This window comes from Sinocyclocheilus grahami, unplaced genomic scaffold, assembly GCF_001515645.1.
Source record: "Sinocyclocheilus grahami isolate Dianchi unplaced genomic scaffold, SAMN03320097.WGS_v1.1 scaffold178.1, whole genome shotgun sequence".
Lineage (NCBI taxonomy): Eukaryota > Metazoa > Chordata > Actinopteri > Cypriniformes > Cyprinidae > Sinocyclocheilus > Sinocyclocheilus grahami.
Window position 1 is genome coordinate 2,761,089 of NW_015505357.1, and position 15,603 is coordinate 2,776,691.

General features: G+C 35.2%; 1 protein-coding gene across 1 annotated transcript in view; it reads left to right on the forward strand.

Moving 5' to 3' along the window:
• The window catches only part of LOC107594021 (diacylglycerol kinase alpha-like), a 31,037-nt gene extending 15,687 nt beyond the window's left edge, over positions 1-15,350 (forward strand). Inside the window, exons 2-24 of the mRNA XM_016283948.1 lie at positions 565-663; positions 2,572-2,648; positions 4,614-4,743; positions 5,413-5,487; positions 5,573-5,622; positions 5,747-5,821; positions 6,116-6,232; positions 7,882-7,999; positions 8,262-8,350; positions 9,172-9,291; positions 9,515-9,613; positions 9,763-9,849; positions 9,938-10,011; positions 10,119-10,193; positions 10,445-10,530; positions 10,647-10,736; positions 10,819-10,979; positions 11,149-11,213; positions 12,388-12,478; positions 12,861-13,038; positions 13,117-13,234; positions 13,574-13,634; positions 14,321-15,350. Of these exons, the coding sequence (XP_016139434.1) occupies positions 588-663; positions 2,572-2,648; positions 4,614-4,743; positions 5,413-5,487; positions 5,573-5,622; positions 5,747-5,821; positions 6,116-6,232; positions 7,882-7,999; positions 8,262-8,350; positions 9,172-9,291; positions 9,515-9,613; positions 9,763-9,849; positions 9,938-10,011; positions 10,119-10,193; positions 10,445-10,530; positions 10,647-10,736; positions 10,819-10,979; positions 11,149-11,213; positions 12,388-12,478; positions 12,861-13,038; positions 13,117-13,234; positions 13,574-13,634; positions 14,321-14,398 (2,190 nt within the window). The 5' untranslated portion in view covers positions 565-587 and the 3' untranslated portion in view covers positions 14,399-15,350. The remainder of the gene's footprint in view (positions 1-564; positions 664-2,571; positions 2,649-4,613; positions 4,744-5,412; positions 5,488-5,572; positions 5,623-5,746; positions 5,822-6,115; positions 6,233-7,881; positions 8,000-8,261; positions 8,351-9,171; positions 9,292-9,514; positions 9,614-9,762; positions 9,850-9,937; positions 10,012-10,118; positions 10,194-10,444; positions 10,531-10,646; positions 10,737-10,818; positions 10,980-11,148; positions 11,214-12,387; positions 12,479-12,860; positions 13,039-13,116; positions 13,235-13,573; positions 13,635-14,320) is intronic.
• The last annotated feature ends 253 nt before the right edge of the window (positions 15,351-15,603 follow it).

Here is a 15,603-nt window from a genome sequence, read left to right on the forward strand (position 1 = left end):
TATATTATATTTACAACAGTGCTGTAATTTCAATCTGTGCAGCATCCAGAATTTTTAACATATTCTTGTTTATATATATCCAGAATGCAGAATTCTTGTATAGTGTGACTACACAGGACATATTTTTCTGTTCATGCAATAATTTCAGACACATTGTCTTTGCTTAGCCTGAAAGAATAAACAACATTTTGGACATCAGAAAGGCAAAAAGTGAACTTGTTACTTTCTTTTATAAAACGGTTCTCCATGGACAATTTTATTATCACATAGTATTAGAATATTCACACAAAAATGCAACAGTGATTCATTTTGTCTGTCATTGTCAAAGCATTTATGGAATGTGCCACAGGGTGTGTTACGAGAATGACAACAATGTACATGCTTTGTATTTTGCATAATTGTGTCTAGGCCTAAAACTTTTCTCTCACCATCAGTATCTTAATGGCATTTGGTTATATTATGGGTTTTCCTTTCACTTTAAGTGCATGAAAACATCTTAGAGCATAAATGTGAAGATGGATATGGCTTTCATTTGTGTGTTTTCCTCTCACCAACCTCTTTCAGTGTTATTCAGAGGCTCTGGCGTGATGTCAGGTCTGGGCGGGTCGGATGACAGAGAGCTGAGGCCGGTAGACTTCATCCAGCTTCAGCAGTACATTGACTGTAAGTCTGTGATGCCCACACATCCCTCCCACTCTCACTAAACGCTCGGCCTCATTACAAACCATGACTCACTCTCAGTCCTTAAGTGCGAAATGACACTTTATTCTCAGGGTCGAAAAAAACATGCCAGTCGTGTGCATCCAAGACATCTGTGAGCCCAGTTTACTTAGCATTACATGCATGCATACATTACATGCAAGTATTTTATACATGGACAACTAGTGTTGGGAAAGACTGACTGATTGATATCATTTAGATTTTGATGATGTCACTAAAATGATGTGATTATGAAAAACAAAAAGATGAAATGAAAATTATTTTTCTGGTTACACTTTATTTTAAGGTGTCCTTGTTACTGTGTAATTGTACAATAAAGTACTGACTAATATTAATTAACAACATGTACTTATTATAGGTTTAGGGATAGGAATAGGGGTTGGTTTAAGGTTGCTTGCATGTGATTATGCTTAATTTACTGTTATTACTATAATATAAGTACATGTAGCGTGTAACAAGGACACCATGTTATCACTCTTCTCACTAACATCTCTAATTTAATGGACCCTGAAAAGTGTCATGTATTGATGTTGTATATATATATATATATTGGTCAAATATGCCTTAACGCTTTGTATAAAAGCATCATCTGGTAAATGCTTATGTGTAAATGTAAATAAAATATTACAGGTGTTTCTTCATGGATATTGATCCATTTCATTCCTTAAAAAACACTTCAGAATGAACTGTGCACTGGTAAAGCATATACTATAATATATTTAGTATATAAATTTAGCATAAAAAATCTAATTAAAATAATTTTGTCAAAATACATAGGGCCATCATAGATCCTTGTCCTGGCTGGGATTTGTAAATTGCTTAAAATGTCATTCTTGCTGAAGATAATAACTGAAAAGTAGTTTGACCAACATCATGCAGGCATTATTCATAACTGGCCAATCATGGCAAGAAGGTGGGATTTACAGAAAACAGTCAAAGCAACGCAAAACTGCATTCATATAACATATGAGGACTGGAGAGACCACATCAATAGGAAAACAAAGCCAAAACCTGGACATATTAGGCAATTCAGAAATCCCAGCCAGGACATGTCCATGAATAAGAGGATATATGGTCCCCCTATTTTGAATGGCTGTCAATGGAGAAAGACATTTTTAATTTCCTGTAATTGCAGTATCTCACATTTTATTAGCAATTTAAAATAATTTTGCCAAAATACATAGGGCCATCATAGATCCTTGTCCTGGCTGGGATTTGTAAATTGCTTAAAATGTCATTCTTGCTGAAGATAATAACTGAAAAGTAGTTTGACCAACATCATGCAGGCATTATTCATAACTGGCCAATCATGGCAAGAAGGTGGGATTTACAGAAAACAGTCAAAGCAACGCAAAACTGCATTCATATAACATATGAGGACTGGAGAGACCACATCAATAGGAAAACAAAGCCAAAACCTGGACATTTTAGGCAATTCAGAAATCCCAGCCAGGACATGTCCATGAATAAGAGGATATATGGTCCCCCTATTTTGAATGGCTGTCAATGGAGAAAGACATTTTTAATTTCCTGTAATTGCAGTATCTGACCCGCAGGGGCTAACAAGGTCATGCTAAGCAGCCACACCTTGACCCCTTGCTTGCTCCATCCATGTGTCTCATGCATGATTGAGGGATTTTTATATAGTAAGGTTTTGTAGATACTTGCCCTAAGTGTGTAGTACTGAGTTCTCGCTAAGCCTGTTTTTCATGCAGAGTTGATGCAGATAGATACAGTTCATTATAAGGTGTGATGTCTGTGGTTCTTTGTGCCAAAATGTCATCTTGTCTTTTTTTTAATCTTTCTCTCTTTCTTTGCTTCCTCCCACTCGCCCTGTCTATCTCTTTGCAGACTGCAGTCTAAAAGTAAAAGATGTGTTAAAGGAATTCAATGCAGATGGCAGGTTAGCCAAGTACAGACACGGAGAGGTGAGTGAACAGACTGCCAGGGGCCAACTGTCAGCACTCTGCTTTTACAGCATCTTAGTCCAATTACCCATGAACAGATCCATCCATCTCTGTAATGTGAATCACTTCACGTCTGGTTAAGCATATCTGAGCTCATCCGCTGGACGATTCATGTAACGTGTACCTGCTTAGTCAGTGAGTGCCGTGTGTACCGATTTTAGCAGCGTGTTCCACACAAAGCTCACTGCCATTATGTGAAGCTGTAGTGGGTGGTTGCCAGGACATTTTTCTCTGCAGTTCCTATTCTCTGTGATTTTTTTAGAGCATTGCTATGCATTTACTAGGGTATTCTGGTGACCCGAGCCAAAACAGCTGATCCCCAAGTATTTATGATGCAAATTAAAGGGATTTTTCAAATCAGCTTGCAGGCAGAAATTGTCTAAGAGCACATCTCTTCAACAAGCTGCATGATTTAACCCTATAAAGCCTACTGTATCATGTTTGATATGAATTTCTAAGGCCTCTAAAATGATCAAAACTTTGCTGAAAACCTGTTGTATACAATAGTCAACATGACTTGCAGAATATGTGCTTTATAAGTACTAATAAAAAGCCAATATGTAATTAAAAGGCATGATAATAAGCAACTAGTTAATAGTGAGAATTGGTTATTTTATATTTCAGCACAATATTTCATATTTTATTAAAAGGTAAAAGGCCTTTCAATATAATACTAAAAACATCCATGTCAATAAAATGTAAAAATAACTTTTATATTGTGAGTAATATTTCAGGATGAACATTTACTGGACTGAAGCAGTATTATATTTATTTATTTTTTGAAAAATCATGTTAAAATGTAAATATAAAAATAATACATCAGACTTTTGAAGAATGTTTATTTGTACATAAGTTAATTTGTATCTCAATTATCATTGTTTTGCATTGCATATGTTTTGCCCTCCCCGACTCATATGTATATGCATTTTAAGTAGTCTGTTATACTGTTACAAAGATCTTATTGGTTTACATCACAAGCTATCAGAATTTTATCACAAAAGCCTGATGTATGAAATATGATGCAAAACATAAAATACATGTAAAAATGACATGTATATTAAAATCTAAAATGATATATATTAGATTTGAGAAAGGTTCGATAAACTGTTCCATTAAAAAGTTAACTTTACAAAGTTAACTGCTTCCAAACGCAATTGTAATAGTTAAACAACAGGAAGTTCAGTGTAAAATGGAAAGAGATTGCTCTGAAGTCGTGGGATTATAGCTCTTAAAAGATTTGCTATTCAGACATGCTCATGTTGCTCATTTAGTCCGTATACCTGATATGTGCAGTGTGCACTAGTTTTTCAGCTGACTGTGTGCTGACTTGGCTCTCAGACACTTTAAATCAATGCTTCAAGAGTTTTATTTCAGTCATTTTTGTGTTTGTCTCACTCTAAGCTTTATATTTTGCTTGTGTTGGGTGACTAAAGCAAAATAAACAACAAATTATGTCATGGAAGTCTTATGTATGTTAGTATGGGAGGAGTATCTGACTGTAACCTATCTTATATATCTCGGTTTTCCTCTTTTTACTCCATATAGAACAGCAGTATCCTGAGGGCTTTGAAGTTTGAATACAACTTGCTGGGGGTTTTTTTCCACAAATTATCTCTTTTAAAAACTAGGACAGGAACAGCAGGCACTGTTAGTAGAACTAGGATTAGGTTTGTAGTGCAGAATCTAATTGGATCTCTGTTACTTCCCCTTGAGAAGGTTCCAGATAATTTTATGAATTTATTAGTTTGCAATAATGTGTACTTTCTGAATGATCACCAAAATAGATGTTATTAAAAAGCCCAATGATATATTCCAAAAAACGTGTGATAGAGGTTTGTTTGTGCGTGTATTTTGTGTTCTTTGAATGCGTAGCAGCCTTTAATGCACCACACTCATCCGTTATTGTACAAAATTATTTGTCTTTAGTGCATTGATGAGGAAGGTTTCCGCCTCTTCCTGAAGACATATTTGGAGGTGGAGGACTTCCCAACGGATCTGTGCCAGCGGCTGTTCAGATCCTTCCAGAACTCAGAGTCAGCTAAATCAGATGAAAACAGTGGGTCATGTATATGCTTGTATATATACACATACATACATACATGCACTACCGTTCAAAAGTTGTTAATACTTAAAAATGACAGTAAAGACATTTATAATGATCTAAGATATGTCAAATAAATGCTGTTGTTTTAAACTTTTTTTTCTATTCATGAAAGAATCCTCTCATTAAGTATAATGGTTTACGCAAAAATATTAGGCAGCACAACTGTTTTCAACATTATTTTTAAAAATAATTATTTTAAATTGTAATAATAAATGACCAAATAAATGCAGCTTTGGATGAGAGACTGCTTTCAAAAATTTTGAACAATAGTGTACATGTATAGGTCCCATGTATAAGCAAATCTGTAAGTGAATCAACAAATTTAGTTACATTACTGGGAATCATATTTATTTATTTGAACCCTTTTATCAATGTTTGATTTTTATTTTTTAAAGGCACTTTTTGAGTTCAATACATATTAAGCTGGATTGATAAAATTCTGTCAAATAATTTACTAAAAACAACAAAAAACCCTCAGGATTTATTCTTTTGCTATATAAACCAATTATTTATTTTTAATAACCTTTTTTAATAATATTATTATTTTTATTTTTATTTTTAAAGCAATGTTTCAAACAATGAAACTGAAGGATTTCTTATATTCTTTGCTTTCTCTCTTAGTGGAAGTCTTTCTGAAGGATGTATCCTGTTATTTCTCTCTCCTGGAAGACGGGCAGCCCAGGGACAAACTTGAATGTAAATCTCAATTTTTTGCCACTTCGAATATCTATAATGATTGTTGCCATCTTTGCAGTACGTCTCCATGTTTTTCCCTTCACAGTTGCCTTCAGGCTCTATGACAGAGATGGCAACGGTGTCCTGGACAGTTCGGTGGGTGGTCTTAGCCTGAAATATAATCTACTTCCAATTCCTCATTATGTTGCAAAACTGAATCATCATGCTCAAATTACATCTTTCGGTAATATCTATAACTAGTCATGTTTCTGAAAAACAGGAAGTGGACCGCATTATTGCCCAGATGATGCACGCAGCAGATTACCTCGGTTGGGATGTGTCTGAACTGAGGCCTGTGAGTTGTGTTTTGTTTGTGTGTGTGTAATACTTGCAGAGAAGAAGTGAAATGCCTATGCGTTCGACAAGTTATTTTCCATCTTATCCACACCTTGCTGAAGAGACATTCCTCCTCATTTGGCATGAATCAACTTGTCATGGGGCAAAATGTATCTGACAAGATCGTTTGCATAATGTTGCTCCTTCTGATTCAAATGAAGTGATTATTTAGTTACATCATATACAGGTTACAACAGAAACACATCAATACAAAAGCATATACTTTCTCATTGCCCAATGTGCTTGTTTTCAGGTGCTGAAGGATATGATGACAGCGATTGATGCAGATAGCAGTGGAACGGTGTCGTTACAGGAATGGGTGGAGGGGGGAATGAATAACGTCCCGCTGCTGGTTTTACTGGGACTTAAGGTAGGAAAACACAAGCATAGATTCTCACAGTTTCAGATGCAGAGAGCTGCTATTTTTGGAGTTTACAAGACTGTACCTCAGATTACACTGCTCAGAAGCAAAAAGAAAACATTAAAATTAGTAGATGTATGTATTTATTACGCTCTGTCCTTCATTTTAGGTTCTGTTGCCTGGCTCAACCTCAATATAGCATACCAAAAGCCTGCTGACTTTGCACTAGTGCAAGCAACAGTGACACTTCCAACACATGCTTGCACGCACACACATAATAAGTACAACCAAAAGTATATTACCATTTTGTTTAATTAATAATTTTTTTTAATATGTTTATTTTGTTGTTTTATTTTATTTTTACCTTGGATACATTTTACAATTTTATTTTATCATCATATAAGAATTTCACATGACTATTTTATTTTATTATATATACAGTGTATATATACACTCTTAAAAATAAAGGTGCTTCACGATGCCATAGAAGAACCTTTTTATCTAAATGGTTCCATTAAAGAACCTTTAACATCTGAAGAACCTTTCTGTTTCACAAAAGGTTCTTTGTAGTGAAAGAAGGTTCTTCAGATCATAAAAAGGTAAGAAAGAGATGGTTCTTTAAAGAACCTTTGACTGAATGGTTCTTTGTGGAACCAAAAATGGTTCTTCTATGGCATCGCTTGAAGAACCTTTTGAAGCACCTTTATTTTTAAGAGTGTATAGTGTATATATATATATATATATCTAAAAATGATGTCATCATTTATCACCCTAATGTTGTTCCAAACCTGTCTGCTGTTATTTTTTGTGTGAAGCACAGGTGGAGAATTTCTGGTGAATCTTCACACGTTTTTTCCCTATTACAACAGAGGCCATAAAGGTTTTTTAACCTTCAAAAATGTTTGAAGGTTAAAAAAGAGTAGTTCACGTGACTCGGCTGATATATTTTAAGTCATACAATATCATTGTGTGATGATTCACTGCTAAACTTTCCCTCCAGTAAACGGTAACTTGAGTGAGTGAGTTGAACTTAACCAAAGCAGTGAATGAATGAGCCGATTCTTTTAATTGAACCAATTGATCCAGTTCAAAAATCAAACTGATTTGTTCATGAATCACACATGGTTCATGAATTGTGGTGCAGTCACATTAGCAGAATTTATTGTGTAAATAGTTGATCATACCAAGGAGATTTTTGTTTGTCAATGCAGCTCATTTTTACACGACTAACTTGAACCCTTCGCAAAAAGGGGAAGTCTTTCATCCTAATTCGAAATTTCCAATCGTGTGGGAATAAAATGCCTATTGAAATGTTCCTGTGAATATTCACTGCCTGACCATACCTTTAATGATTCGTTCATGCTGGTTTAAAATGACATGAGAGTGAGTGAATTATGACAAAATGTTAAATTTTAGATGAACTATCCCTTTAAGACAATAATTTGAACTCATGTCCTTTTGTCATGAGGCTATATATCTGTTTCTTTACCTTTTTTACTTTGTTTTACTACATGTAAGCTTCTGGTTAGAAGCAGATTAAAGGAATGTGATTCTTGGCTTCATTGGAACATATATTGAATGACATGTTACATTTTACAGAATCAGATTATAAAGAAAAAAAGATGTTTTCTAACATGATGTTTTTCTGCTTGCCCAAGATGACCCAAAGAGACGGCCAGCACCTGTGGAGGATGAAACATTTCAACAAGCCTGTGTACTGCAACGTCTGTCAGAATATGCTTCTGGGGCTGCGCAAACAGGGTCTCTGCTGCACCTGTGAGTGAAATTCTGGGTAATTTACAAGAAAGGTTCACAGATTGCTTTGCAAATGTAATCAATATTTCCAGACTGCCAATCAAATGTTTAATTTTAGCAATTAAGATGCTAAACTTTTCAAGATATATCCCAGAAATCCAGTGTGCTAACTTATATTGTGGTTTATCTACCTAGTAGCTATATAGTTATGCATAACCTTGCAAACCCATATGTTTAGTTCTGATTCAGTTCAGGTGTCACAATCATTTGCTATCATACACAGGCTGCAAATTCACAGTCCATGGCCGGTGTGCAAATAAAAACCCGGCTCCGTGCACCCGCACATATGTGATGTCAAAGAAAGAGACTGGGGTAAGAACACCTTTATTTCTTTTTTTTTAATTAAATTTAAAACCAATACAGATAAATCCCATCCCAGAATTGCATGGCATAATAAGTGTAATAATGTAAAAAGTAATATGCATAAAGCATAAAAAATGCTATTAAATGCTACCTTAAAGGGTTAGTTCACCCAAAAATTAAAATTCTGTCATTAATTACTCACCCTCGTGTTGTTTCAAACCCGTAAGACCTTCGTTCATCTTCGGAATACAGTTTAAGATATTTTTGATGAAATATGAGGGCTCTCTGACCCTCCCATAAACAGCAAGGTAACTACCACGTTCAAGGTCCGGAAAAGTACCAAGATGATCGACAAAGTAGTCCGTGTGACATCAGTGGTTCAACTGTAAAGTTACGAAGCTATGAGAATACTTTTTTGCGCAAAGAAAACACACTTTTCTGGACTGGGTGAACTAACCCTTTAAAACAGCTTTTAATGCTACCTGTATATGTTATATATTCAAGTTAATACATTTACAGAATAAGAATTAAAGAAAAAAAGGAACAAAAATAAATGAAAAGAACATATTTCAATAAGTACATCTTCTTTAAATAGTCTAAAAATAGGCTACATGTATTAAAAAAATATCAGTTTATTTCTTATTGTGCCAGGTTCTGTGATGAGGGTGTCTCACTAAGGACAATTATTCTGTTGTATATCTGACTTGCTGGGCCCAGGGCAGACAGAACCCACTTTAAGCATCTTCTATAAGCTTTTTTCTTTAGTACTGCCATCAAGTGGGCACTGGAAATGTAAATAGCATATGTGCATCTAATTTGTTTGCATGCAGATTGCGGCCCATGACTGGGTGAGTGGAAACTGTGATTCTGGGAAGTGTGACCGGTGTCAGAAGAAGATAAAGAGCTTGCATGGCCTCACTGGGAAACGATGTGTCTGGTGTCACACCATGGTGAGACTAAGAATTTCTGAAAAGCTACAATATACAGTTGCCAAAAATCTTTATATAATAATAATAATAGATTAAAGTGCACTGTACATAGCAGCATTGGGTAAAAAAAGAAATGCACTTAAAAATTACCATTGATAAAATATCACAAATGAAGCAGGTCAATTTTTCAGTTTCACACTGGTTCATAATTTTTCATTACATGATCTTTACTGTCATATTTTAGAGACATGATGAGTGTGCAACCCAGGAACCCTTTGAATGTGATTGTGGCCCTTTCAGAGATCATATCTTACCACCGTGGGCCATTTATCCCATCATCAAGGTAATACAAATTAAAGTCCGCAAATTAAAGACTTAATTCCATGGATTCAAGTCTCAGGATTTGCATCTGTTTGCATCTGCTTATATAGAAGACAAAAGCACAGATTAATTGGATTAATTATATCTTCTGTTCTTTGTTTCCTCACTTAGGAGAGGGCGAACTGCATAAAGAATGGCTGTGCATTTGCAAGTGATGACAGTGAGCACAACACTACACCTGATGGACAGGTACTACAGGTAAGACACGGCCTGGACTGTTTCAGCTTTCCCAGGCAGAGACAAGAGATACTGAATGAAACGAACACAACTTTCTGTACCCAAACAGATAAACCCAATTCCTGACACTCATCCTCTTTTGGTGTTTGTGAATCCTAAAAGTGGCGGTAAACAGGGGGAGAGGTGAGAACACTTCCTTCCATCCATCAGTTGTTGTCTAATTGCCTGTGTGTCTTTGATATGACTATTTTAAATCACAAGTTTTACTCACAAAATGTGCATTCTTACAGAGTCCTTCGGAAATTCCAGTACTTGTTGAATCCTCGGCAGGTTTATAACCTTTCCAATGGTGGACCAGGACCAGGGTAAAGATTTCACTACCATTTCTTCATGTCTTTATTCGTGCCCTGGATCCACTTGACTGAACTTGTGGACAACAAAACTATTAAAAATTGATTATGATTGAAAAAACGCATGGTGTATGATCCACATTTTGCATTTCGTAGATGTGGGTGGTGATATATTGGGTTTAATACTTTAACAGAAGCTTGTAAAAAAAAACAATTTTTTTTTAAAGTGCTTGTAATATATATATGATCGTTTATTTCCAAACCAGGTTATGTTTCTTCAGAGATCTGCCGGACTATAGAATATTAGTTTGTGGAGGTGACGGCACAGTTGGCTGGATCCTTGACGCTATAGGTTGGAAACTAAATCAAACATACATTGTGTGATGCTCAAAGCAAAACCAAAGAGGATATGTATGTTTAGCTCTCATTTCACTTTCAACCAAATGTTCTTTTCAATTCCTCATGAAGATAAAGCCAACCTGCCAATGCGCCCCCCGGTGGCCGTGCTTCCTCTTGGCACAGGAAATGATCTTGCACGCTGTCTTCGATGGGGAGGAGGTGAGGGCAAATGCTGAACTTGAAACTTGAACATGTGCTTGTATGTATATATTTAGTGTTTTTCACTGTTATAATGTTTTAGGTTATGATGGTATGGATCTGGGCCGGATCCTGAAGGACATTGAGGGCAGTTCTGTGGTTCCGATGGATCGCTGGAGCGTACAGGTGACCCTGGAGGACAGTCAGGAGAGAGGTGACCCTGTGCCCTACGAAATCATCAACAACTACTTCTCCATTGGAGTGGTATGACACATTCAGTACTGCATTCATCTGAAATATGACCTCGATTATATTCACAATCCTCTCATTTTCTTTCTGTTTCTCTGCCAATATAATATGTTAATTGAAAAACTTTGCTATTTAACTCCTAGTATATTTATCATTCTCACTGTATTGATTGTTTGTGGAACAGGATGCCTCCATTGCTCACCGCTTCCACACCTTGAGAGAGAAACACCCACAGAAGTTTAACAGCAGGTGGGCATGTTGCACACTAAGACCCCACTAGAGTCCACAGATCTACTCATCAATATGTATTTCTTTAAAAAAAAAATATATATATATATATATATATATATATTCACAAAATCCATCACCTAATTTTTATATTTATGATATAAGACAATAACTCAGTCTTGGCCTTTTATAATTATGTGATGTTTGTAAACGGGGGGGAAAGTCTAATGTTAATTATAATGCACAGCAGAATTCATTTATTAATTTAAATTATTTTTTACACTTAATGAAAACCATTGTAAATGTAGGTTGTTTGTTTGAATGAAATCGAGTGCTTTTCTTAAAAAATAAAAAAAATATTAAATTTTTGCAGATTATTTCCTGGAATTTAATTATTGTTTTTGAATTTAATTATTGGAAGGAAATAAAGATAAATTATAACTGTAAACAAAATATTACTATTATTATTTTTTTATTAAAAATTAATTCAGCATTCAAATTCATTTAAAGTGACAGTAAAAAAATGTACATTGTTTGAATGTTCAAAGATATCATTCAAATAAATGCTGTTTTTTTAATCTTTCTATTTACCAAGAATCCTGCATAAAATATATCACAGTTTCCACACAAGTATAAAGCAGCACAAATGATTTTAACATTGATAATAAAAAGAAATGTTATTAGAGCATCAAATCAGCATATCAGAATGATTTCTGAAGGATCGTGTGACACGAGTGAGTAATGATTAATGGTTGCAGAAAATTCAGCTTTGCATCAAATGAATAAATTATATTTTAAAACATATACAAATAGAAAACAGTTATTTAAAATTGTAATGATATTTCACAATATTACTGTTTTTACTGTATTTTGTGATCAAATATTTGCAGCCTTGGTGAGCATAAGAGACTTCTTTCAAAAACATTTTAAAAATCACACTGACTGCAAACGTTTAACTATAGTGTATATACAGTGGGTACGGAAAGTATTCAGACCCCCTTAAATTTTTCACTCTTTGTTATATTGCAGCCATTTGCTAAAATAATTTAAGTTAAGTTTTGTTGTTGTTGTTTTTGAAAAGCAGTTTGCCTAACATTCGATTTAATTATCAAAAACATAAATCATAAACACCACCAAGAAAATGATCAGCGATCAGTTTGTGGCTTCGTTTTCATGCATATATACTTTCTTACAGAATGAAGAACAAACTGTGGTATTTTGAATTTGCCACGTCCGAGACTATCTCAGCATCTTGTAAAAAACTCAAGGAGTGTCTCACCATTGAGGTAAGAAAAAACACCTTACAAAAAAGGCTCACACTCCCATCTAAGTTCAAAGAGGTTATTGATCATTCCAGCTAGCCTTGCTCCTTCTTCCCTTGTGTTGAAAGCCCATCAAAAGGCATCAGCTTAAAAGCATGAGCACAGCGAGGGCATTAGAGTGCTAACACCTGTTATTAACCTGCTTCTGGTATTAGTCGTCTGTCAGAGCTCAAGCCAGGAACATTTCAATCTACCAGATCAGGGGCATTCATTCAGAATATGAAGCAAAGGCATTTCATTACTTAAAAGTCTGCTTACGCACGTTAGATGTATTCAGCTAGAAATCATTTTAAATATGAAAATTGTAACAGAACTGACCCCAGAGCCTCTGTCTGGCCTTATCCAGTGTTGCGGGACCCAGTTGGATCTCAGTAATCTTTCTCTGGAAGGCATCGCCGTCCTCAACATTCCCAGCATGCACGGCGGCTCTAACCTGTGGGGTGAAGCCAAAAAAAGTGACAGAGCGGAGCAGGACTTGCCTGAAGTCATAGTAGACCCCGAAGTCTTAAAAGTGAGCCCACAAGGTACGTTTTCCTTCAATGCAGGGAGCAACTTTTAATACGAAGATTATCCAAAACACTCAACAGACTGTCTCCAAACAGACATGAGCGACAAACGCGTGGAGGTGGTAGGATTGGAAGGAGCCATCGAGATGGGACAGATATACACAGGGATGAAGAGCGCAGTCCGACTCGCCAAAACATCTCAGATTATCATCAGGTGAGACAAACACTTACCAGCAAATGTTCTTAAACAAGCTCATACAGGCACAAACCAGTCATGACATGCTCAGACATGTCTAGTCTACATGCATTTGCATACTCTCTGTTCGCTTTTTCAAAATCCAAATATTTAAATTACATTCCATTAATTCTTTTGTCATTAAATGGGGGTGGTCCATTTATTCTGTAACACTCTGTCAACCACTATTGAGTCATATAATGTGAATGTGTGCTTAGTCAGTCACCCAAGCAATTGCCCATTATATGATTCACTGGTTATTTTTGTTTCTAAAAATTTACCTAATTGTTTTATTCAAAAACGTACCCTCATTTATAGGACAAATAAGCCTTTGCCCATGCAGATTGATGGAGAACCGTGGATGCAGCCACCTTGTACCGTAAGTGTCCACCATACTGCATTTCTAAGCATTTTACTTTGATTCATCCAGGTGACTCTTTTGAATCTATTCACTTAAAAGATTCAGATTTATACACTGATTTGTTTAGTGGCCCTTTCTGCTGGTTACACTGTAGTAGTAATAAGCGAAAATCTTTTTGTGTGTTGTGAGTGAATCATTTGATTCATTCATTCATTCACGCAACTCAACCAAGTCAAGTCTTGTTACACTTTGTGTCTACAAATCTACTAATAAACTCTATAAACAGTGTTTAGATACCATAAGTGTTGTTTCTAAATAATTTAAAAAAATAATAATTGTATCACCTAATTATTAGTGAATGATAAGGATTTGTTAAAAAAAATACATTTAAAATGTCATCCAAGATGTAGATTTTGTTTCTTCATCGGAACAGATTTGGAGAAATTTAGCATTACTGGTGTGAATGGGTGCCATCAGAATGAGAGTCCACACAGATAAAAACAATTCTACATTTTTTCAAATCTGTTTCAAAACAAACACATCTACATCTTGGATGGCCTGAGGATGAGTCCGTTTTCATGTACAATTTTTTAGTGAACAATTCCTTTTATTTCAGTTTAAACTAATAGAAACATGTCCGCATTAAATGAGATTTAATTTAATGTGTTGTTTTATCTGTTTGTTTGTTTTTTATTCTTCCTCAGATTCACATCACACACAAAAACCAAGCCAGTATGCTGATGGGCCCTCAAGCCAAATCTGGCTTTTTCAACCTGAAATAGAGTTTACCTGCGCTTGAGGATGTTTCACTTCGCTTCGAAACTCTGTGTGCATTAACAAGGACTCTGAAGCTAATAACAGTGTAAAGTGTATGTAGATTTTGCAGAAAATCCTTAATAAGGTTATAGCTCTTACTCAAAATCCTTGTGTGTTTTTAGGAGATTATCCTTACATGAGGTACAAACTCTTCGCTAGACCATCTTAACATCAAATATGCTCTCCTTAAAGAAATGTAGCGCTCTTAAACAGTAGCTCATGCATTTTTGGCTGTGATAAAAAACGCATATCATGTGCACAGGTCATTCCAGGTAAATAGGTTGGATATTTGTTTTAAGGTTATGTAGATATACATAAAAATATGCATCACTCCAAAGCATCTAGTGTATGAATCAAGGTTTGATGCACAGTGACTTTGCTGTATAGGTGGTTTAAATATTAGAGATAGATCTTCGCTAACTCTGCACACTGCTTTTAGTTATTCCTTTAGATTTTTTCTCAGCTACTTTCACTAATTTACTAATCATGAATGTCAGATTACTCCAGGCTAAACAATCTTTACCAGAACAATGACTAGCTTTAGCAAATTAAAATCTGAAGAGCTTTATGAGACATCTAATTTATTTGCTGTTAAAATGTAAACACCTAAAATAGTAGGTGTAATGTTTAGATAAAATATCGAAATGAGACCAACAGTATGTTAACAATTGTTATTAGGTTATTTTCATTGTATTAAGAATGTATCAAGTCAGTTGTGTAAAACTGATTTTGCAACATTTCATACATTTACACAGTTAGCAGTCCATCTATTGTGTTTCCTTCAGAAAGCTCAATGGGCAAAATCCTAAAGGTTTTAGATTGCACATTTATGGCACTCTGGCAGGCTTTTTAAATTTACGTTGCTCCTGAGAATGTAGAGGATCTCTTAATTTTGTGAATTTGTCTGAATAAACATTTCAATGTTAAATGATTTGCAGTGTATCTCTTTGTTTTGATAAAGGTTTCTTAATGCCATAATTTGCCTCAACACTCAGAAGGTGTTTACAGCATAAAAGCACTAGAGGGCTCTATCAGTTTGACTAATTTTACACGAGCCTGCTCAGCAATAGAGTTCAAGTTTCATTTTCTCGTATACCATTTCTAGGTTACTGAAAGCAAGTATTTATTTAGTTAGTATATCGTAATTCTTTTTTTATATACTTTCTTTCAA